The sequence below is a fragment of the Oryzias latipes genome, chromosome 18, assembly GCF_053564925.1.
Source record: "Oryzias latipes strain Hd-rR chromosome 18, Olatipes_Hd-rR_3.1".
Classification (NCBI taxonomy): domain Eukaryota; kingdom Metazoa; phylum Chordata; class Actinopteri; order Beloniformes; family Adrianichthyidae; genus Oryzias; species Oryzias latipes.
The window spans coordinates 2,235,331-2,260,152 of record NC_136254.1 but is presented as its reverse complement, the minus strand read 5'-3'; the positions used below and the strand labels follow the sequence as shown (position 1 = coordinate 2,260,152).

General features: G+C 43.2%; 1 protein-coding gene and 1 long non-coding RNA gene across 6 annotated transcripts in view; one reads left to right on the top strand and one right to left on the bottom strand.

The window, feature by feature from the left end:
• dock11 (dedicator of cytokinesis 11) overlaps positions 1-24,822 on the bottom strand; it is an 85,330-nt gene that overhangs the window by 2,438 nt on the left and 58,070 nt on the right. For 4 of the 5 annotated variants that reach the window (XM_023965822.2, XM_023965824.2, XM_023965825.2 and 1 more), the window contains 14 exons: positions 18,663-18,778; positions 18,424-18,561; positions 14,411-14,593; positions 14,191-14,304; positions 13,328-13,543; positions 10,637-10,694; positions 9,304-9,410; positions 9,076-9,198; positions 7,008-7,121; positions 6,687-6,833; positions 6,325-6,535; positions 5,099-5,289; positions 3,037-3,137; positions 2,811-2,949 (listed from right to left, as the gene is read on the bottom strand). In XM_023965822.2, coding sequence (XP_023821590.1) covers positions 2,811-2,949; positions 3,037-3,137; positions 5,099-5,289; positions 6,325-6,535; positions 6,687-6,833; positions 7,008-7,121; positions 9,076-9,198; positions 9,304-9,410; positions 10,637-10,694; positions 13,328-13,543; positions 14,191-14,304; positions 14,411-14,593; positions 18,424-18,561; positions 18,663-18,778 — 1,958 coding nt within the window. Of the gene's footprint in view, positions 1-183; positions 200-2,810; positions 2,950-3,036; positions 3,138-5,098; positions 5,290-6,324; positions 6,536-6,686; positions 6,834-7,007; positions 7,122-9,075; positions 9,199-9,303; positions 9,411-10,636; positions 10,695-13,327; positions 13,544-14,190; positions 14,305-14,410; positions 14,594-18,423; positions 18,562-18,662; positions 18,779-24,822 lie in introns of all 5 variants that reach the window. The other variant, XM_023965827.2, reaches the window with a different exon arrangement.
• On the top strand, positions 3,546-9,853 carry LOC144987280 (uncharacterized). The gene is made up of 2 exons (XR_013651157.1): positions 3,546-3,623; positions 9,769-9,853. It is a non-coding gene; the product is annotated as an uncharacterized LOC144987280 (long non-coding RNA).

Below are 24,822 nucleotides of genomic sequence, written 5' to 3'. Positions count from 1 at the left end.
TTATTTCTGCACCACTTTCCATTATCTGCTGTGGTTTACACACGGATAAACCAGCATCCACCGTTTTTCTTGGCACTGATGCCGAGTACATTTAGCGATCAAGTTTCTGGGTCGAGCTCGTGAAAAAAAAACAAAAAACTTGAATTCTTTTAGCAAAAGTGGCACAACTGAAGATCCCATTACCTGTTCCTCCTTAAAGCTACAGGACAGCATTTTGGAGAAAAGAGAGGGCTTGGTTAGTTCCACAGCATTTGAGGGCAACACAAACACACAATGTTGTTGTTGTGCTTCAGCAAAGCGACATAAACACAAAGGACAGCTCTGCACACAGACACCATGCTTGTTGGAGGGTTTTCCTTTTGCCTCCTCGTTTCTGTGTCTGGCTTTTTGCAGGAAACGTTGCTCATTTTGCCCAAACGTATTTGAGCTTTCACGTGTTTTTAGACTCATATGAGTCTTTTTTTTCACACCACTTCAAAACCTGGGAGACCAAAAAGTGCAAAGAAGAATAAATCATTTCATCACGATTTATGATTATAATGGGGACACTAATGATTTAGTTTAACTTTATGAATACAATCCTGTCAATCCCAGTTAACTTTTAGAAAATTTTACAAAAATGTCAATGAAGACATTTTAAAATCTCAACTTTCCTTCAGAATAAAATGTGGACATCAAATGACCAAAGGGAGTTTTGATTATTCACTCATTTTAGGGGCAATAGCTTTAATTTAGTATTGACCCTCCTTCTATTTATCCTATTTTATATATTATATTTAAATATTTATTAACATTTATTTTGAAATCCAACAGGTGAACCAATAATGGAGGTTTTCCAAAATATTAAGTTTCAAGAATATTTTGAAAAGACGGATTAAAAGCTTTTCAAGACTTTTTTTTTTTGTCACAAAGACGTCACTAAAGATGAGGAATATCTGTTTAGGTAAAGGTCAATCAGGACATTTTATTTTGAAAGGTTGAGCAGACGGACAAATGAGGATCTGGATTTCACGTGTGGACACGTGCAGTCGTCCAGAAAAGGGAGGGACTCGCTCATCTAGCTGAGAGGAAATGCAGTTTTTAATGGTTACAGTGTTTCCTGCTGCAATCACGAATCACTCAACGTCTGATCATGAGCGGCGATCCTCGTTAGGCCGCCGCCGCACCACGGAGAACGGCGGAAAGATGGGCGAAGGCAGCCGCCTCCGTGAGGAGTGAGGTCATGCCTGCAGGAGTGACGCTCCCACCAAACACCATAAATGCGCTGAAAACGCCGTCTGTGGGCCACTTTAGATCAGCGTTTGGTGAGAATAAGGAAACGGTTTCACTGAGGCGGCGGTTTGCCCCCACACTTTCAGTGCGGCCCCCCGCCCTCCTGCAGCCCGGACAGGGACGACGGATGCTCACTTTCATGAACCACACAACGCTGATGGTCTTTAAGTCCACAGCCGCCTGCCGTGACAGGCTTCCCCTGACCCCCCCTGCCCTATCCTGGGCTGCCCCCTGGAATCTGTGGAGGTGGTGGGTGTTCTTTAAGGGGTCACCGATACTGCACCCCAGCTCCCACCCGCTGCATGAGAGCGCCGATGCCCCTGAGCAGCTCCTGCAGCCGCAGGAAGGAGGCAGCTCACAAATGCAGCTTTAAAATCGGTAAAAATGTAATTTTGTTTTGGCGCCCTCCCTTAATTTTGCACGTTGATGGTTTATGTTGTGAAGCTGACATGTACCCATACGGGGGCTGACCTGTACAGGTGCTGCAGGTTTCTGGGTGAATGGTCCAAGGCGCTTCACGGTCTTAGGCCAAACACCAAGAACACTTTGACACATGGGCGGGCAGGGCGGGAATCGAGCCTGCAATCTTCCAATCGGAGGTCGACCACCCTACCACCTCACCACGGCCGCCCCCAGGTTAGTGGAGGGTCGTAGGGAGGAGCAGCCGCACCTTTAGAGGAGCTCAGGTGCGTCTTGGAGTTCTCTCCAGGCTCGTACCACCTCAAGGGGACGTCATGAAAATGGAACGTACCACTGTTGTGCGTGTGGTAAATGTGTCAGTACATTATACTACACACACTTATGACCCAGGAGCGTGCACGTGTCACGTGAACAGAACTAGCACTAAGAAAAAGGTTCGATGACCTTGTTTGTGTTTGCGGCTTCAACAGCTTTGCCCGTTTTTCACCCAAAGAAGATTAAAGAAGATTAAAGTTTATCTGATCTAAACGGTTTATATATTTTTAGAATACAGATTTCCCTCAACGAACCCTTTTTTTATTTTTATTTTTTTACTGAAGTACAATTTTCTCCCCTTTGCACAGCAGTTATATCACAGCTGGTCGAGTTGACTTAAATGAAAACCTCTAAACTCTAAAGAAACATGTTTGTTTTGGTGTCAGAAGGATAATCCTCCCAGTCAACAGTTACAGTGAATTAACTCTTCTGCTCCAGGCTTGAGGGTTGAACCCCACTGTCACATCAGCTCCTAACAGAAATGCAGATCTCAACCCCCCCGGCGCCAACAGTTGCTAACAGCAGGCCCTACAGGTGAGTCTGTCAAGCTCTTACACAACAGCTCCACCTTCATTTTCACTTTTTTTTTAAATAAACCCCCCATTTTCAGTCTAGAAGTTTAAAAGTTCTCAAAGGAACTTTGGTTGATCCACCTTTTGGTCTTTAGAACAATCAGAAAATGCATGCAGAGGTCAGAACAAGGACAGAAATCCAAGCTAGAACCAAATTCAAGCTGGAGGGAGTGTCAAAGTGAAAGTCATTCTTTCTGGGTTAGGGTTGGGCAGGCAGGCAGGTAGGTTTACCTGTTCATGGATAATGTCTGACAGCTCCTTCACCATCTCTTTAAAGTTGGACTTGAGCCCCTCGTGGTACTCAAACTGATCCTCCTTGATGAGGCGCTCATTGATGTCCAGGGCTATGCTGCACGCCTCCACGAAACGCCTGCATTTTTATTAAAAAGAAGAGAGAATAAAGGTCTGTGAGGTCAAAAACCCACCATGGGGATCTTTCTTGAGTTAAAAAACGTACCTGAAGACATCCCTGAGCTCTTTCACTTTCTTACTTCCAAACTGGTTGGTCTTATTGTCATCCAGGAATGCCCTTGCGTAGGCCATGGGGCCTGCGTTCACCTGCAGAGGAACATGTCTGAGGCTGTTGCAAAGACACTGGAGCCATGGCTAAATAACACAGGGGCTTCCTGGCTCCAGGCGCTCTGCTGCTACAGCCTGCAACCACGCTGCAACGTCTAACTCATCCATACGGAGGCTTTGAGTTACAGCACTGCATTCTAGAAAATATGATTTATCGCAGACTTTTCTGAAAACCATTAGAGCCATTACTAGCATGCTTTTAGTGCAATAAAGCAAAGACTAACACTTTCTACAGAATGGAAACAAATGATGTTGTGATGAGGATTCATTCATCGCAGGTTTTCTTTCTAATTGAGCTAAAAAAAAAAGAAGACTCAGAGCTTCAAAGATTGTTGACATCGATCTCAACAACACAACTAGAATGTGTGTAGTTTACATGTTAAAGTCGTGTCCCACAGCCACTACGTACGCTTTGTGCATATTACACGGATGTAAAGTGGTCATCCGTGAATCTACGTGGAAAAAGTCAGAAAAGTTGCGGTCTTTAGGTGAAATGTTCACAGATGTATCAGGTATGAACACGCTAAGAACACGTAAACCAACGTAGAACATGAACCGTGTGATTATTGTGATGTTTATCTGTAATTCATCAGTGATTCATGCATCAATGATGTCATCTGAACGTGATCTGTGCGCCGTATACGTGATCTAAAAGTTACACATCAGTGGTTTATGCATGAAAAGTCTGTTAGACAAACGTGGAACGCTCCTGGAAACATACACATTTGTGTTTCTCACAAAAATCACACACAATTGAATGGGTTTGTTCAAAAGGCGCCCAAGTCCAAGAGGTTTGTTTTTCCAGGAAATGATTGTAATTGCATAGCTTAAAGGGAGGCTACACCAAATGATTCATACTTTACCCAGATTTAGCTCCAGTTCATAGCTTACAAATGCTATAATATGAAGAACCTCACTTTTATCATTTCAGAGGACTAGCAAACTAAAGTCTCTGGACTTGGGCCCTTCTTGAATTAAACAGGGGCGCTGCCATATTGGATAACTAGTGCTGCCATCTATGGGATAAAGCTAAACCCATGCAAGAGATGCCCAAGTCCAGGAATTTGCATCAATGCATTTTAAATGTCAAGCATAGTCAATACATTACAACAGACTTGGGACTTTTTTGCACATAATCAGAAAGCTTTTCTTCTGAAGACCATAGAACATATAATATCTCTATTTTGAAAAAATTGTAGACTTGGCCCCTTTTGAACTAACCGGTTCAATTGTAAAAGATTTACCTAATAATTGCATTTATACCACGGTCCGGGTGAATACTCGATTCTGATTGGCTGCTGGTTGTGCATTTAAAAAGTGATAACGCACAGTTATAACCGAACGCCCCAAAAGGAAGTTCCGGTCACCTATCTTAAATCGTCTGTTTCACTGCTTCTTTAAAACCACCTTTAGCTTCATCATCTGGACAAAAACAAGCGGTGAGAGGAGAACTTCCTCTCTGAACTGATGCTCTATTCAACACATCGTGATCATCAGCATAGATATATAACTTTATATCGATGAATCTGGACTGCAGCAGTGGTGCGGCGCCTTGTCACATTACCATGACAAGGCGCTGCACCACATCCAAATCCAAAAAAATAAAAAACTCGCATTAGTTGTGCTGTTTTCTGACAACATCTAAAATCCTGCGTCGTTTTCTAAGACATAGTTTCTGCAGAGTGGCAGGAGTTCATCAGAAATAATCTGTATTTTCTCCTCTTAGCCTCAATATGGAGCTAGTTTTGTGTTCTCTCTCAGCCTCCAAACAAACTTGCGTGTCGGCGTCCAAGATAAAATCAACACGAGTGAAGCTTGTTTACAGCCTGGAATGCCATGTTTGGATGAAGACAGACACACTTTGGAAAATGTGACAAACGCAAAGGAGGATCTGTAACTCAGCAGGGGGGCGGAGCTTAGGAGGGTCGGTCAACCTTTACCTGCACGGACACGCAGCCCTGCAGCTTGAGCTGCAGCTGAATCATGTCCACCTCCAGGCTGGAGCACAGCTTGGTCAGCTCGGCCGTGCGCGCCTTCATCTCGTCTATGGCCACGTCCACCGGCTTTAGCTCCGCCTGCTTCTCCCCCACCACCTCCACCCGCTTCTTGACGTAGGGGAAACTGCTGGAAGCTGGAAGGAAGAGAGCCGCGTGAAGCCAGCGCTGCTTTTAGACTTAAAAGACGTGCAGCCCAGAGGGGTCGTTCCAGGCCGTGACAGGAAAACGTCGCATCCTCAGCACACAACATAAACTCTGTGCATATTTCTTTTTGTTGACTTCTCGTGTGCTCTGCAGAAAAGTTGTGTCTGTCTGGAGTATTTCTCTGCCAAATCTGCTGCTTCTCTGTTGTTATTTTTTTTATCCCCATTCTGAACCACTGCAGCTGAGAGGTGAAAAAACTAAAACTTACATGCTGCTAAAAAGAAGCACAAATGATCTGATTCTAGAAATATTTAAACCAAAAACTGAAGGGAATGTGCATGAAGTCAATAGGTGACGAGGAACTACTTCCTGCAGCGTGAACGACAGGAGCTCGACCCAAATTCCAGGTGAGATTCCAGGTGAGATCATGAGATTGGTTTTGCTTTTTTCCGTGAAAGCGTTTCTCGTTCATCAGTCACGCCTTTATTTGGGCATTTTGAGGCAGAAGATCAAACATGCCACTGTAGAATCATACGGACGCCGTTCCAGTGACCGTCTGTTGCTCGCCGTTCCATCTGACCTGGGGGGAAAAAAGGCTTTTCTGCCCCCCCCCCCTACATGGAACACTCTACAAAAAAAAGCTGGACGTGAAAAGAACTCATTCCTCTGAATAGTTTTAAATCCAGGCTGCGAACGGAAGAGAAAGTCACTTTTAACTCTTCCTGTTTTACATAAACTCTCATTTTTTAATTTATTTTATTTTGTTTTGAATTTTTATTGTAAATGTAATTGATTGTTTCCTCCTAGCCAGGACTCCTGGATGGAAGCTGAAGGGGATTCATGAGAGGAGAGAGCGTCTCTGAGGTCTGCAGACAGTCGTCTTTTGGTCAAATGAAGCCGTCAGGTTAATGTTTACTGAAGCTTTGGGTGGAATAAAAAGCCACGCAGCCTTTGGAGGCAGAACAGAGAAGAAAGAGTGAAAAAAAGAGATGGAACAGAGCCGTTTCTCTCCTCCTCTCACGTACTCAGCAGCACCGTCCTCCTCTTGCACTGCTCCTCCACGCCGCCGTGCTTCTTCCCCGACAGCGTGTACGGCGTCTCAAACACAAAGTGCTTGATGTTGTGGTTCTTCTCGAAATCCGTCTTTTTCTCGGGCTCCTCCTTCTCCTCGAAGAAAGGCTTCACGAACGTCACCTGGATGTACGCAAACCTGGAGTCCAGCTCTTTGGGATTCACCTGTGGGGAGCCGGAGCAGACGGTCAGAAGAGCAACACCAGGCGTCAGGAGGAGCGCCGGATGCAGCGCACGCTGATCTTTTTAATGTGAGGTTTTCCGCACAAACACACTCTTTCTAAAAGGGCCTTTGGCTGCAGCGGTCCGAGCTCACCTTGTTTGAATCCTGGATTATCTTGACGCTTTCCGGGCCAAACTTTTCCCCGTAGAGCATCAGCAGGCGCTGCGAGATTTCCGACAGGCCGGTGAGTTTCGGTTCTTTGTAAATGTACTCCTTCCCGTCCTCTTCCTCGAAGAAGCCCTGCTCAAGAGGTCACATTTTCAAAAAGTTCCCAAACTTTCCCTTTTCTTTGACAAAAACCAAACTTTTTTTATTTTATGTTTTACTCCATGGACTCACAGAAATACAGATGCAACCACAACAACAGATGTACATTTCCACAGCCAGCAGCTCCACAGGTGTGTTTGTCCTCACCTGACCATAAAACGCCACCCGGAAGAAGGTCCCCAGCATTCTGCGGCCGGACTGAATCACCTCCATGATCTTGTTGTACGCTCTGTGCAGAGTCTCGTACAGGCGACTTAGTTTCTGCAAAAACAGACGTGCGTTTGCAGCTTTGTGTGACTGAGCTTCAACACAACAACACAAAAGATAAGCAAAGATCGGGTTCAGGTAAAACATAACAAGCATCCGCTCGCTGCAGAAACTCTTTCCAGCTTGTTCCGTTCTTAGTCAGACTACCTCATGGCACGTGGTTTTTATTAATTGTGAAAGGGCCTCAATCCTGCAAAATCAACTTTCTTGAGCTTTTAAACGTTTTATATTGTTAATTTCTGCGGTATTTCGATCTGAGTATTTCTCTAACAACCTGCTCTCTGAGCACCAGCCCCTCCCAATTAACATAAACGTGTCGACTCTCACATTGTGACATCACAAAGTGAGGAACAGCCCCTTCCAGGAAGAGTCTGCACTGCCAGCTCCGCCCCCAGGCTAACAGACACGCCCACTTTCTCCATGGAGCTAGCGGTGATCGGCTAAACGCTTTCATTTTCAACGCACAACATGTAAACCCTTTTTTTGTGAACGTTTGGATGTTGTTTGTTTTCATGGGAGAAACGCAGACAAGCTGCTCAGGTTGATGTCATAAAATGGGCGGTACCTCCAGGCAAAGAAAGGCGGAGCCTCAAAGATCAAGCCGTCTTACTAAAAGATAAGCTGTGAAAATATCTCATAATCCGTTTTTTAAAAATCGTTCTTTTGTGTATCAAAGTTAAGATCATATATATGGATCTAGTTAACTCTGAGAGGCTTAAGAAGAGCAGAAAGCTGTTGTTGAGGATAATGAGTCAAACTGAGTCATCCAATCACCACTTCCATCCTCTTCTGATCTATTTTCAAAGCGTTCCCAGCCGTCTTTTAACGACGATGATGATGCCGTTTCTAGACAACATCCAAAATCCTGTGTCGTTTTCTAGGACCTAGTTTCTGCAGAGCGGCAGGAGTTCATCAGAGGTCCACCTCTGAGTTGTGGGCGGGACTGTTGGTACAGAGTGACCCCGCCTTCTCTTCCTGTCATCCATAAATGAGAGCTCTCTGTTTATGTGCCCTCCTGCTAGCTTACAGCCCCCTTACCTCCAAGCTAACGTTAGCGGTGCACGAAAAATCAACATCAGATCCATCCATCCGTCCAGTTCTGATCCAGATTCCAGCTCAGACCAGGAAAACAAAGACGTTCATGGATCTGATCAGAAAGGGGCGGAGCAGGGAGCTTGTGGCCCCGCCCAGTGTACTTTCTACTTAAATGTAATCTTTTCTAACAGATTTACACCAATTTGAATAAAGAAATACTCAGGAATGCAGTTTTAAGCTCCATCATGGCCATTTTCATTGGAGGGGTCTTTAAAGGAGGCTGTTGCCCTGAAGCTGCAGGGGAGCAACAGCTGAAAGTGTTTACGTCTATTAATGGACTCAAACTCAGCGATGATGCTCCTATCAGCTGTAGCAAGAACGCCATCAACATGACTGCAGACGTTTATCGTGTTTAATCAACCACGATGGAAAACAGCAGGCCGTGAAAGCAGGAGACTTGAAATCAGAACAACAAAACGAAAACCGGTTCTCCATCAAGATAAACACGGAGACGTGCCGACTGACATCCCCATGCTACTGTGAGTGGGGGGGGGCTTAAACAGATGAAAGCTTTTTCACTTTTCTCTGTCGTCTTTTGACTGTGAGCGCTTCTGCTGACGTTATCTGTGGGGGGGTCATCCCTGGATAAACTGCTTTCTTTTCGTCATCAGCTGCGTTTGTCAAAGCGACAACGAGACACCCCCCCCCCCCCCCCCCCCACAGCGACTTTTGATTGTCCCACAACTCCTGAGGGGGAGGGGGGGTCCCCTTGTGCTCAGACACTGCCTTGGAGAGAGGAGAGACTAAGGTTTCACAGCCACATGACCCAGAACTGGTTGGGCAGGTAGAGGCAGCAGTTAGGCTGAAAGGGGGGGGGGGGGGGGGGGGGGGTTGCAGGAGGAGTCCTGGTTACCTCGTATTCATGACGCCTCTCGTAGACGGGAACGAGGAGCTTGGCGATGTGAGTGATGAGCTCGTAGCGCTCCGCCTTCCACAGAGCATCGACGCACACCTCCAGGTGCTCCACCAGCACCTCCTGCACGGACAAGCGCCCGCCTTCAGTTAGCAGAGACCGAACAAAGCTGCCGCGCTGAATTGACTTCTTGTGTTTGTGACAGAAAAAACAGCAGCTATGCCACACCTCGGTGTAGTAAACGTCCTGCATGCCCACGTCTTCCTTCATGGCGGCCTCTTCGTCGATGTTGACGGTGACCTTCTTAAAAGCTGACAGACCGCTGGGGAACAACTCTGACGAAAGACACACACGAAGCCGACGGGATTACGATTCCCACCCAGACCACGTTGATTTGAACAACACTGCAACGGTGTCCCTAAAGTCCGTGTCGCACAGACTCTACGGACATTGGATCAAAGAAAACGCCCTTCAAAATAAAAGCAGTTCAGTTTATCTTCATTTTCATGTTGTTCAAAAATATAAAAGTTAGATGAGAATCTTCCAAATGTGAGCTGTAGTTGCTAAAGCCCGTGTCTTACAGCCACTACGTACGTTTAGTGTGTATTACACAATACTGTGCGCATATTACACGGATGTAAAGTGGTCAGACGTGAATCTACGTGGAGAAAGTGAGAAAGTTGTGGTCTTTAGGTTAAATGTTCACAGATGTATCAGGAATGAACCACGTTAAAACCACAGAAGAAGTAGGAATAAACACGCTAAGAACACGTAAACCAACGTAGAACATGAAGCGTGTGATTATTGTGATGTTTATCTGTAATTCATCAGTGATTCATGCATCAATGATGTCATCTGAACGTGATCTGTGCGCCGTATACGTGATCTAAAAGTTACACATCAGTGGTTTATGCATGAAAAGTCTGTTAGACAAACGAGGAACGCTCCTGGAAAGACACACATTTGTGTATGTATCTAGCAAAAATTACACACAATTGAGTAAGATTGACGTAATAATTGTGTATAAACTACATAAAATACGCATAAACTAAATAACCCTCAACCGACTAGAACTGAATTCAAGTAAAAACCCTGGACGGACATCTGAGCACATCGGCGAACGCAAATAACGTTTATTACTCTTCCAACTATAAATCATGTTTTTAGTTAATGATCACTAAATTAAATGGAGCAAAAAATGTGCATTAAATTTTTCTTTCTGCTTTTTTTTTAATCCATGCATTTCATCATTTCTGTCACCAGTTTGATAAATCCGTGAGAATTCTTCATTGCTTTGACTACAGTGCTTGAAATAAAAACCAATCAATCAATCAATTCTGAATGAAGTAGACCAACATTCCATATGTGGAAAATGCAGAAAATGTGGGGAGCGGCTGTGCGACGCAGCCATAGGCGACAGACGTGCGGTGAAACGTTCTCAGTGACATAAAGGGCAGCATGACAGATCTGCTTTGCATGTGGCGATAAAGACGGTCTTTGAAGAGGATGAAGTCCCACAGCAGTCTCGAAACTCTCGAAGAATAAATGTGTTCAGACTTACTCTTCCTGTGCAGGTATTCTGCGATGAGTGCAGCCACGTGCACGTGACACATGGCAGCCTGCAGACACACAGAAACCTGGGTTAGCGTCCACGCACGCTAATGTGCACCTTTAGATGAGGCTGAGCGGGACCGCTGGTCAGACACCTGACAGGTCCTTCTCAGCTTTCCCTTTTTTTCTTTGGATCATAAAATGAAATGAGACTTTTCAAAACACTAAGAATGTCAAAGTAAATGTTTGACTGTGATTCAGCGTTCTGGAATACAGTCTTTCCTGTTAGAGTAAAGCTTTTAACAAGCTGCAAAAAGCGGAGACAGTCTGGGTTTGGACTGTCAAAGTGCCTCCTTATCAAACAGTGTGACTAACTTCACAGTCAGCATCGCTCCCCCTTATTGACAGGGACAGACATTGTTAACATATGGGCGCAACCCATAAATAATTTAGTGAGCAATCAGTCTACTTATCTGTGCAGATGCTTTAAGAGGTTCTCAAAAGTTCAGAACCTCATTGAATTTTTATCTTTTTATGGTTTCATTCTTACGGTGGCCGAGAGGTGCAAGACACGCTTACATTTAAGATACAACAACAAATCCCAGTACAAATGATATTTATATTGTTTTTTTACGTGTTTCGTGCATTATGAATGCACGAAACAGTCCAAAAGCTTTTTTTTAATTGTATTACTACAATAAACATTACAACAATGTTTAGCAAGGTAAAGTTTTTGCATCCCTTCCGGTACTAAGGGTATTCCCTTCTGTTAGCAGATACTTGCTTTTCTTAACGTTAAGAAAAAGGGAATAATACCCTGAATACCCGAGGGGATGCAAAAACTTTACCTTGCTACACATTTTTGTAATTTTTAGTGTAGTAATACAATTTAAAAAATGTTTTTGGACTGACTCATGTACCATATTTTCCGGACTATAAGCCGCTAATTTTGTCATTTGCTTTCGACCCTGCAGCTTCTTCGATGATGCGGCTAATTCATACATTTATTTGGCAGCCGCCAGGAGCGCTCAAGCAGCCTCAGAGGGGAGGCTGAATGCATAATTCTATTTTCAGCATCAAACCCGTTTATTTAGACACACCCACAAGCAGCCAAACAGCATGGACGTCACTTCTGCTCTTAGACCCCTCAGTCATGGTGCAACAAAAAGAAACACCCATGCTCAGCCACATCCCACAATCCTTTGGTGCCATAAGACCCAACGTGCACGTGATTGCCGCTACAATATGACGCAGCTTTCAAGTTAAAAGCAATTGTTAAAAGCAGTGTGAAAAAATCACCAACGGGTTTGGAAAAGCTGGTCTGCTGCGTGACAGAGAGGACAGAGCAAGCTCAGGAGGGAATTTACCTCAGAATGACACTGACAACTACAACCAAGGAGAGACTAAGAGAGTGCGGTGAAGAATGTCTGACGCTATTCCAATCCCACACTGAGGAGGAAGACTTCCATGGTTTCAGTGCACAGGAGGAAGATGAAGAAAGCTCTCAGTGACTTTTACATCCATGTTTTTTAAACCAGCCCTGTTAGCGCTGTGTTACAGTGTGTCACAGTAGTGGAAGAAAACTTCTGGCACAGAGGCGGGTGCTTATAAGCCACTGCTGCTCTCTTTTACTGGTATGTTTTTTTAACCAGCTCTGTTGCTACCATATTGCTGCCGCTGCAGCTCCCTGCACCTTCTTAAACACGCACGCGTTTCCAGCACATAAACATGCTCAATCTACAACACAGTGTGGCGACCCGGGGGTTAGCCCCGCCTTAAACCCCTAAGACTCATGGGAAGTGGGGAATCATGGGTGTTAAGTTCCCCACCATGACTGAGGGAGCTGTGAGCAGAAGTGACATCCATGCCGTTTGGCAGATGAGTGTGTGTTCAAATAAATAGGCTAAACTACTGGTTACTCCTCTCACTCTGAGACCGATCATGGTCGCACAGTGTTAGGGTCAGGGTAATCAGTGAGGTCCTACCTGATCCTTTCAACATGCGGCTTATATACAGGTGCGGCTTGTACATGTAAGAAGTGACTTATCCTCCTCAACTTGGGTGGGTGCGGCTTGTCATCAGGTGCGCTCTATAGCCCGGAAATTATGATACTTAAAAATGTCCACATAAAGAAAAAACAGTAATAAATACGTTTGAAAAAACCTTTAATATTACGTCACTTCCGGGATTCAGGACGTTCTCTTCCTGTTAGAAGCCGTAACTCTGCTTTGGTTGTTGTCTATCTGGATTTATTCATTTGTACCGTGATTGTTTTGTGTGATTCGGTATTTTGCTTTTGTGTTTCAGGACTTTGTAATTTGTTCCGAGACGCTTGGTGATATGTTAGTTTGTACTGGGATTTGTTGTTGGTTGTTTCTTAATAATGTAAAAGGGTCTTGCACCTATCGGCCACCGTACATTGTAGTAGATTTTAATTTACAATTTAATATTTTATGGATTTATTACATATTTTACTATTTTTAACAAATAGATTTTAATATTCATGGTTTTTATGGCTTTTTTTGTTTATGTGATGAATGCAAGCTGCTGGCCGCTTTTTCATTTCCTTCATGATTAATAAATCTTCTTCTTCTTGCAATAAATGAATTAAAGAAAAACAAGACAGACAGGCCGGACCAGAATGCACTTCTTCCACCTGTGGTTAAAGGAGGAGCATAAAAGTGAAAGGTGACAGTCACACCTCAGACAGATCTCCGTTCTTCAGGTGTGCTCTGGCCATGCTGTCCAGCCAGGTGCGCCTGAGCTCAGGTGTGCTGGCGTAGGAGCGGGCCAGGCTGTACTGCAGGTCCAGCAGCATCTCGGGGTCTCTCTCGTGCTCCCTCATCTGCGCCGTGGCCATCAGAACCGTCCGGATCCGCTTGGTCAGACCTTTCACCTCTGAGGGGAAGCCTGTGGACTGCCGAGACATACACTTTGTGCATTTAACACGTATGAAATGTCAGTCTTCTCTGATCCATGCGTGATCTACGTCATTCATACGTGTTTCTTGTGTTCAGATGTGCTCAGATGTCCATCGAGGGTTTCAGCCAACAGGTCTTTACGTGAATTCGGTTCAAAGTTTTTGATCAGTTGAGAATTACACAGTTTATGCGTATTTTACGTAATTTGTACACAATCATTATGTAAATCTTACACAATTGTGTGTGATTTTTGTGAGATACACAAATGTGAGTCTTACATACGAAAATTTCACCTAAAGACCACAACCTTTCTCACTTTTTCCATGTAGATTCATGACCAGTTTACATCCGTGTTATATGCAGTAATTGGACGTAGCAGCTGTGGGACACGGACTTTAGCAAATACAGCTCACATTTCAAAGCTTCTCATCTAACTTTTATATTTTTGAACGACATGAAATGAATCATAAACTGAACTGCTTTTGTTTTCTGCAGCTCTGACTTTTACAGAGATCAGAGTTTCTGAACTATTCTGTACTACCTAAAAATAAACGAGGGCTGACTCTGACGGAAGGGAATGAGCTTCAATGAAGACGTTTAATGTTCAAACGTGTGTGAGTGCTTGCTTTTCACATTTCTCTACCTTCATGGTCTTGTCACTGTTTGCAAAGTTGTTGATGATGGAGAGGGACTCCTGGAAGCGGGAACTGCCCGTCAGCGCCACGTCGGAGATCAGCTGACTCACTGCGATGATGATCTGAGGGGAAGAAGGACATTCTGCGGATCAACCTGCAGCTTCTCTTCGCCCGTCGGAGAACGCCGTTTTCTGTCTGCCAGAGCCGAGGAGGCGGTCTTCCCCGTACCTGCAGGTGGGTGCGCAGGAAGGTCTTCCTCTTGGTGAACTCGAAGTTGTTCCTCATGAGCAGGTAGAGCAGCGCGGCGGCCTCCGCCCTCAGCGAGCTCAGCTTGGAGACGCAGCACTTCAGCACCTCGCAGCACAAAGCCTCGCACAGCGTCACGCGGCCCTTGAAGAGCGCCGGCGGGAACTGGCAGGACACAGACATCGACTTCATAAGGCTTTGAGGTACTTTTGAGGCCAACAACAGGTTTTTGTCAGGATCCTGTTGCGGACTCAAATGCAGGAAGTTTAGATAAAGTCTTTAAATTCAGCACTGAATGAAAAACCAAGGCTGGATGCTCGCGAGACTCAAGAGGAAACACAAAACGATCTCGCAACAAGTAGGGGGAAACACACAGATTATACAAACAGGTGGAGGCATGACATAATTGGACACAGGTGTAGTCATTACAATGACAGCTAAGACGGAAAAGTCACTGGAAGGAAAAAAAACAGTAGACGAGGAGCCGCAAACAGAAGGTTACAACAAAACTGAAACATAAGAGCAAACCCCACCCCAAATACCGTACAATACAGTTGAACCGATCCGCTTCGGTACGGCTGTAGGCGGGGCTAACCCCCAGGTCGCCACTGTATTAACTTTGCGTTGAGGTGGAAGTAATGTTAGCCGTGAGTTTCCTCTGAGACGCTGTTAGGTGACGGACAGTTAGCATGTCAACATATGGCTAATGCAGACGCCAGGCCAGAGGTGAGGACCCCCCCCCATCTCCTTACACTCTCCTGGAACAGTACAATTCTCAGATCAGAATGAAATTCCCAAAACTATTTGTTCAATCTTCACATCATGATGTCACTTGTGCACATCATATAAGCAGTTTCTCACTTCTTTGAACAAGTTCCAATTGCTTTGGTACATCCATGCAAATGATTATCTACAATTCTCTGTTCTTTGCTACATTATCAATTGTTTATGTCATGTTGATTAAAATGTATTATATGGTTCACTCTGCAATAGTCTTACTCCTCAAAACACCTAGTCATTAGTTCATCGTCTAAGTCATTAACTGCAAAATGGTTGACCAAGTTGTCATGTGTCAAACATATTTCACTGCATTGCAAGAGAGGATATTCACTGTGATGTGGATGAGAATTTGTGGTCTAACATACAGGAACGACAAGAGGTGTAGGAAGACCACACCAATTCCTACTGCACTGCCTGTACTGTTGTACAGAATATTGTCCTATCTTTTTTTCCCTTTGTGTTACTGTTTGCAGTGTTTTTTTTCTATGTTGGTATGACATGGTCTGTCAACAAATTACTATATGAACGATAAAAGAGAAAAACTGTAAAATGTTTTTTTCAGACCAGTGTTAATTATCCAGTTTTTGGTTCCTGGCAGCTAATAGTTTTTCTTATTTTGTTAAGCAGATCACCTACATAGGTCAATTTTATGTATTGTTATGTAAAACCAATAAATGCATTTTGTAAGTAATTTTTTTCTGCCTTATTTGCAGACAGACAGACAGATTGATTGCTGTTTTTTCTAAAAGTTGTGATAAAAGTTAAGTTAGTTTTCAGAAATAATTTTCAACTAAATTGTTTGACATTTTACCCTGGTAGTTGTTTTTCCCTTCAGTTCCCTTCAGCTCAAAACTGTCCGATACCGGAAATCCTTCCTACCAAATCCATTAACACCGTAACAATAATTCACAGCGTAGCAGAAAGCTTTTGCACATTTTTGCATATCTTTGCTGGTTCTGTCTGTAAATAGCTCTTTAAATTATACAACCTTATTTGTTTACATTCATGTTACATTCTTTTGTTTTTTATATTCTATTTTCTCTGATGTCCACTATTCTTCTTTTACTGCTACGGTAACAAAAAAATTTCCCACATGTGGGTTAAATAAAGTATTTCTGATTTATTAACATGCAATTTTATGAACCCTCACAAAAAAACAAATATATTTTTTCTAAATAGTGTTTTTTTTAATATATATACAGTACAGACCAAAAGTTTGGACACGAAGTGAAAGAATCATCAGAACTGGGAGGGTCAGAGAGTCTTTTAACGGGTGCTGCTGACAGCGGATCTTCTTTCATTTGATCATTGGATTTGATTTGATTTGCTTGCATTTTAGGTGAACTTTTTGACTAACTTGTCTATGCCTTCATTATTTTGTTATCTGTTATTTAAGTGACAACTGAATTTCTCTGTATGGTGATTAAAAAGACCAACAGTCTCACTGTGAACTGCCCTTTGAGAAGAACCTCCTCCTTTCTTCCGTCTTTCACACCGTTGGACTTTGTGAAAATAGAACATCTTCTCCTGCATGACATGACTCAATGCAACTGGACGTTCTGGACAAACGCTTTCAGAGCTACCTCCATGACAACTTATTTAGAAAGGATGCTCTAAGATTAAAGAAATAAATAAAAATGACAGGAAAAAAAGCAAAAATGAAATAAAAAGCAGGGTTTAAGAAAATCCCACAGAATTTTTTTGGGGTATTTTAGGAGTTATAAACTCTGTCGCACCTTCCTTCCGTCTTCTTTTGACGGCCGTTCTTTTCTTTAAGTCTCATTACAACTGTTTTTTGTGTCGTGGGCTCTCCCCGTCAGCACCGGCATGAGGAAAACTCTTGAGTAGGTCACCTGACTTGTTGGCTTGCTGCGTCTGGATGCTCAAGGAATTAGTTGAGCAATTACAGCAACTGACAAGAGGAAATAAGTGGAGCTGTGGAGAACGCAGGCGTGCATCTGCAATAAACAGCTGCAACCCCACTGTGAATGCGTCCAACAGTATTGACAATAGTACTACAGTCCGTGCATTTGCATCCTCCGTCTGCAGTCAACCAGAGTCAGCAGTTAACAGGCGACTGCTTCTCTCCCGTGGAGTCTCGAGCGCCCAACTCGGCGGGTATTTACATGTCATTTGTTTCTGCCGTCACACAGAGTCCTACACAGCGGCTAAAAACGCCACAGTGAGGGTCACACAGTAAAGTTGTGTTTGGATGTGAAGGGAGGAGGACGAGCTGGCAGGGAAAGGGTCAACGCGTCAGAGCGCCGTCTCTCCAGCATGCCGCTGCACGCCGGGCTGAATACTTTAGCGTGAAATTACATGGAAGGAGCGGCAACAGTTGAGGGAAACTGTGACGAACGCAACGTGCGTGAGACGAAAACACGCTAGCCTGCTTGTTACTTCCCTCAAAGATGAATAGGAAACACGTTTCTTTTACTAGTTCCTACATCTATAGCACTACAATCCCTGTCAGAGCTGCTGATTCATCACAAAACCACTCGATACTGATGTTTTGATGCCATCTATTACCCAGCTTGGAAAAAGAAAAAACTGAGTGCTCTTCCTCTGGGAACTGCCTGGGTTCGTTTGCTGATATAAAGTCATGTTGCAACTTCTTTTGTGAATGAATAGTTGAGTCACAGAGACATCATGCCTAACTCCGAATGACCAGTTTTGGTGCAAAGTCCTGAAAAAGAGAGACTGTTTCCAGTTAAACCGGTCGTGTTCAACTGGAAAAGCCTTCATGAACACAGCATTTTGGGTTTTTTTAAAGATAAAAAGCATGTTTTTGGTGTTTTTAACATGTTCTGGTTGTTGGAGGACATATTTCAAGAAAATTCAGGTCAAAGTATTACACGTCTGAGTTTTTCTTTGTTTCAAACGGTGAACTCATTTGTGACCTTTAAATGTTAGGTTGGGGGCTCTAAGCTAGTGGAAAAAGCATGTATACAGAGAACTCTCAGCCATGGGTGTCGGGAAGGGGGGCGGGGTTCCACCAACTCCTCAGAAACAATGTCCTAGAAAATGACATGTTTTTTGGGGGGTATTTTTGACTAAAAACGGAATAACCATCAATGAAAGACCACCAGGAACGCTATTATGATAGATGAAAAGATGATCAGAGAGGGACTTTAAAACCCCCAATCTAAGATTTCCTGCTTAACCCCCCACCCCCCCCCCCCCCCCCCTAAGTCTGCACGACCGCACACACCCACCTTGTTGATGAAGGCGCGCAGCGCGGCAAAGACGTGTCTGATGGCTGCTTCCGACTGGCCGACTTTGAGAAAAGTCAAGTAAACATCAAACACCTTCTTCATCAGCGGGTTGTGGCCGTCGCTGTCCAGCAGCTGGGTCTGACTCACACACACACACACACACAAACATGCACGTTTGGTTTCACTGCGGCAGGAACAAAGGTGAAGGTGCTGGAGTCGGTTCCAGTTTGTGGGTTTACTTTGTAGCACTGGGTGAAGAGAGCCAGGACGTCCAGGACGCTCAGGCTCACCTCGGTGGAGATGTTCCCCTCCAGCAGAGCCCAGTGGTGGACCTCTGCCTCAGACGGTCCGGTCCCTGCACCACAGCACACACATCAATGCTAAGGGGCGGCCCAGAAGATACAAGTCTCTGAAGCCCTTCCTAACAGCTTTCCTGAGGCTGAACAACAAACGTTTGAATAAAAGAGCCTCTTCTGGATTCAGTTCCCTTCTCTACCCCTGTGCCGGTTCCAAGCCCGGTTTGAGAAGGTTGCGTCAGGAAGGGCATCCGGCGTAAAACATTGCCAAGTTTACCATGCGACTTGTTCGCTGTGGCGACCCCTGATGGGAGAAGCCGAAAGAGCGCGTGCAGCCTCTTCTGGATTCAATGTTCTACAGAAACAACACGCTGATGCACTACAGTGCATTGATTTGATTAAAACAATATTCAGAAAATTTTAAAAATTCCTTGCATTTACTCACTAAATATGATATATAATGTTTTCAGTTCAAACAAGCTTTAGTCATTTTGTAATCTTGTATTAATTTCCTTATTTAAAACAACATTTCAAACCAAAACATGTGTTTCATCCACAAAATCAGGCTTTCAGTTGAAGTTTCTTTTGCATCAGGAAGAACCTCCCAAATCAGAACCTTCACAGATAAAGACGTTTTTATCTGCTTCTATTTAGGTAAAAACATCGCTTGAGGGAGATCTTTTTTTTTCTCTTCAGATATTGAGGAAAAGAATTCATTTATGCTTTTATCCCCGTCAAAATGGATCGGTGCAGATCAGGTTTGAATTTAAATGTTATAAAACCTCTCCAAACTTCAAAAGGACAACATCCCAAAGACTGACTCTCTAAACTGTGGGTGGGACTATTGGCACGGTGTAAACCTGCTGTCATTTCCCATCGTCCCTTTGTTTACACGCCATCCCACTAGCTTACAGCCCCTCACAACCCCAGCCCAACAAAAATGGCGATCAATACTAGAGCTGTCCAGCCGTACAGTTCTGATCCAGATTCCAGCTCAGACCAGGAAAACAAAGTCGTAAATGGATCCATTTGTCTGCAGGTGGATGATCAGAAAGGGGCGGAGCAGGGAGCGTGAGGCCCCGCCCGTTGTAGCTTCTGTGTCACACCCACAAGCTGTGATGCGTTTGCTCCTCAGTCACCACGATTTGAAGAAAGACAAACTCAGAAAACGCATGTGATTCATGTTTAAGAATTCGCTACGGGCTGGATTTTGAACGTGTTCACACTGGACCAGCAGGGAGGGGCTTCTTTCTTTTTCTACTGTTTGCTAGCGCATCTCCAGCACGTGCTAGTACAGCTAGTTGGAAGAGGCTTGGTGTGAAAGGTCAAAGCTCTATTCTGAGCTATGAAAGACTTGGTGTCATAGAATTCCAAACCGCAATCACTCATTTCTCTTCCATGATCAATTTTGAAACGGTTAGCACTTCCGTGAATTAAAAGGGACGTCATGCAGACGTCACCACCAAATACGAGTCTCTGATTGGTCAGAATTCTCCTGGTTCACCGTTTCGTACTTGTGTCCATCGAAAGGGCAGAGGTACAGTGGTCAACCTCCTTTTGGAAGGTCATAGGTTTGGTTCCCACGTGCGGAGGTGTGCTTGGGTGGTCTGTTGGCACCTCGTATGGCGGCAGAGGTCAAATGGTCATTTCTACCGTAAAGAACTGAGCTGTGATAGTTCAGTGGTGAGCAGCGGCGGTGCAGGGAATTTGTTGGAAGTTAATGGCAGCCTGTGTATCGCCGAAACTCGGTCCGCACACAGGACGTGTCAGGAGGACCAAAAGCAAATTCTCGATTTTCTATTACAGCTGCTTTTCAGCAGACTGATTGATTAATACTGATTAATAGCTCTATTAATGCTCTAACACCCCTTATCCAGGTAATGACCGGACAGGGTGGTACATCCTCAGGACCGGGATTGGTCTAAACGTTTGACAGATTTTGACTTTACTAAGGGTGACAAAAAGAAAAAAAAGACTGGAATAGACGAGTCTGGGTGAAAGACTCACAGGAAACATTTCTAAAGTCGTTCTGTGGCAGACTTAAGAAAAGACTCACTGCTCACTGAAATATTATGTCTACATGTGAACTAAACCTTCAATACCATCCATACTAGACCTCCATATGTGGTGGTTTTCTTCACCAGCTCTTAGTGTCATTGAACCTTCTAACTTGCCTGCTTTGACCAAAGAAACTTCATCTCTGGGTTTTTATTCACTCTGGAACTCAAACCCACATCAAGACCTCATGTATCGCTGTGGTCTTTGCCTGAGGATGAGAGGACGGCAGCTTCAGATTCCTTAGAAAGCTTAACGGCCATCTTTTTATTCTGCATCATCATTCATTATGTATAAAACTTATGAACTTTATTAGCAGATATTTGATTTTACTACTAATTTAATGAACTGTAATTTAATTGAACTTTTCAATCACTGTGCAGGCCGTGTTTGAAATTTGAATGAAAGAATCTTTTGTCCTTTTAGATTTGTTTATCGTGCAGCTTCAACAACTTATGTCTGCGGATGGAAAATGATCTAGAATTATTTAAATTAGCATAAATTTTCATGTATTAACTCTCAGCTAGTTCAATAAAGTTCATAGTGTTTGTACATGTTAACAGACTTCCGTCGTACATGTAGGGTACATGAAAAAACACAACCGTGTCTGATAATAGAAGAACCTAAGAAGCCAATGAACTGTCAGCATTGGCTTTAGTGAGGTCGTTCACCAAGAATTTTAGATTCATGTTTTTGTCTCCAAGCAGAAACTTCAATTTGACCAACTTTTTGATTAAAAAAAGTACATTTGTTTTACTGCATCTTATAAACCCACAATGACTGCATGAGGCAGAAAGACATTCAGAACCACATAAAACAGATCCCACTGCTAAATGAAGGGAGATTTGCTTTTAAGACATGTAAAGCATGCTTTGATGTCTCTATGAACCTTTAACTCATCCTGTCAAGTATTATGTGTTATTAGCTACTAGTAGAGGAAAATGACCAACGATTGAATTTTTTTTCTGTTCTTTGTAAAGCTTAAAAGTATTTTTAAAGGTTTTTTTTTTTTTACTTTAAAATTTAAGATTATTTATCAAAAATTCCAAACATCCACACAATAGTTTCTCAAAATGTACAGATCCTGCAAATGCACACATCACATGATGAATTTAATCCCACTAAAACTTTACCTGCAGCCTTTAACAAGTTACACCATGACCAGCATGACGGTGCCGGAGATAAGAAAAGACCTTTGTTAGCGACATACTTTGTGAGTAACTTATTTAGTGTACCAAAGGCTAACGTCCTCATTGTGCCATAAAATCTCCTTCCAAGAAGCTTTCTCTATCAGGTGTCCCACCAGTCAAATTGAGAGTTTACACACAAAAAAGCAGCTCAGAAAATGGGCGTGTATTTTTTTCTTTTCCTCTCGTCTATTCTTGATCATTTATTTATCATTTAGTTCTCCATGCCTCTGTGTGGTGCAGTGCCATCCACCTGGTTGTGGATCCTGCCTCCGGCTTGTATGGTGCCCCCAGTTGTCCCCCCACTATATCTGGATGAAGCCCATGTAGTTTTAGAGTTAGATAAGCTAATTATTCTCTAAGAATCGCCTGTCCGTCCTGGGGGAGGATCCCTCCTTCATGTGGACACCCCTGAGGTTTCTTCGTTTTTTCCAGAATCTGTTTTTTTTAGGAGTTTTTCCTCCCAGAGAAGGAGGGTCAAAGGGCAGAGATGCTAGTTTAGTCTATTTAGTTCAGTTTAGCAATTTCCTATTGAATGCTTTGACTTTATGTTCTTTAGGATTTCATGTTTATGGTATGAAGCCCATTGAGACGACTGTTGTTGTAATATTAGGTTATATCAGGGGTGGCGAACAAGTTTGACACCAAGAGCCTAATTTTTTCACTTTGAGAGTCAAAGAGCCACACCATACACTGACCTGCCAAGACGTACACACAAACACGCAATTAAAGCCGTATTATTTTCCATAAAACACTCCTCTCCCAACAACACAACAGCAAGTATTGTACTTGTGTTTATTTCCAGGAAAGTGTCCACCCTCAATACACACATCAAATGCAGCTTAGCAGGAGTTAACACAGCGACTACCCTGGAGGTCAGATACCCCCTCCACACACACACACACACACACACACACACACACACACACACACACACACACACACACACACACACACACACACACACACACACACACACACACACACACACACACACACACACACACACACACACACACACACACACACACACACACCCCACGCGCAGCACGACTGCAAACGGTCGCAGAGAGGGAGAAGTGAGCAGAGGATCACATAGTATATTCTCCTCGCCGTTATCGACACTCACTCAAACACATTCTCAAACAGCCAAACAGCTTGGCCGTCACTTCTGCTCACAGCCCCCTCACTCACGGTGAGGAACTTTACACCCAAGATTCCCCATTTCCCATGAGTCTTAGGTGCTGAAGGCGGGGTAAACCCCAGGTCGCCACAGTGTAATGAGACACAAAGATCCGCAAATGCTTAGTGGCCGAGAGCAGCATGCGGCTAGAGAGCCACGTGTTTCCCACCCCTGGCCTATATGGATAAAATTAAATTGAACATGTGGAAGGAATAAATATAGAAGTCCTCAGCTGTTCTGCAGGGAATGCACCACTTAGCATATGAAATGTTGAAATTTCTTCCCTGAAAAAACAATTGGGCATAACTTTGTTTGTCAAGTTAGGTGTGCTACAGTTTTTAAAGCAAACAGGACTAAAATGATGTTTTGAAAAGGAACACTGAATCTATAAGGAGTCACGTGTTCAGCACAGGCGGAGAAACGGCGCCTTGAGTTTGTCTGCAGTCCTTCTTTCCAGAGATGCATCAAGCAGCTGAAGCTCCGCAGAAATAGGATGAAGCTTTAAGAACGGAGGCAAAAAAAGAAACATCTCTGTGTTTTGACCAAACAATGACTTGCTTTAAAAAGCTCCGGCTACAGTTTTTGCAAATAATTAAATAACATGTAAATATGCGTGAGAACTAGGCACTTGGCTCACAAGGAAACTCATCTGCTTGCATTTGACATAACATTTATTAAATACTTTCAATAAATTCAAAACCTTCAAGATATTTGGGTTTAAGTCATTTTACTTCTCGTTTCCAAGCTTTTCTCAAAATGAACAGGGTTGATAATTGTATTCTCATTAAGAGCTACTATCTAGAGATGAGGAACTTATTATTAAAATGAGTGCAAATCATATTTCTTCCAAACTCTGACGATAAAAATATTTGAATAAAAAAAAAAAAACAACTCAAATTTCACTGTAGTTTTTGGTTCAATTATAAGGATCTTTTTTTAGAGTTAGATAAATGTTTGATAAGTTAGACTGGCGTTCAATATCAGTATGATTGAAACAAGTGTTGCTTTTAGATTTTATGAGGATTTATTCTCATTTAGTTTATATATTGTATATATATATATATACATATATATATATATATTTTATATATATATATTGTTTACTGTTTTGCCACAGTAATCAAAATAACTACAATTAGGTTCATAGAAACTTCAAAAATACAATCCATTTGGATAAAACTAGATTTAAAAAACTATTATTATTAGGCTGTTTACCATTTAATTTAATAGTAATTCAGTTGAACAGTTTGTTTTTTTAGCTTATCTTTCCCCTTTTTGAACGCTTCCGTAGAGCTCCTCGTTTCTAAATTCTGATATCTTACCATAAGAATTCTTATAAAAGGATCTACATAATCCAAAATCAAATATTTGAGCTTTTAAGTATTTTTTAATGTAAATTTCTCACAAAAAACAACCCAAAACCGGTATTTTGATCCATTAACACATTTCTGAGTCTTCCTCTAAAAACCTGCTCTCTCCTCACATTGTGATGTCACAAAGTGAGGAACCGCCCCTTCCAGGAAGAGTCTGCGCTGCCAGCCCCGCCCCCAGGCTAACAGACACGCCCACTTTCTCAGTGGAGCTAGCAGTGGTCGGCTAAACACTTTCCTTTTTTATGAACATTATTTGCAAAAGTTCGAATCGTGTTTGTTTTCGTGGGAGAAACGCTGACACACTG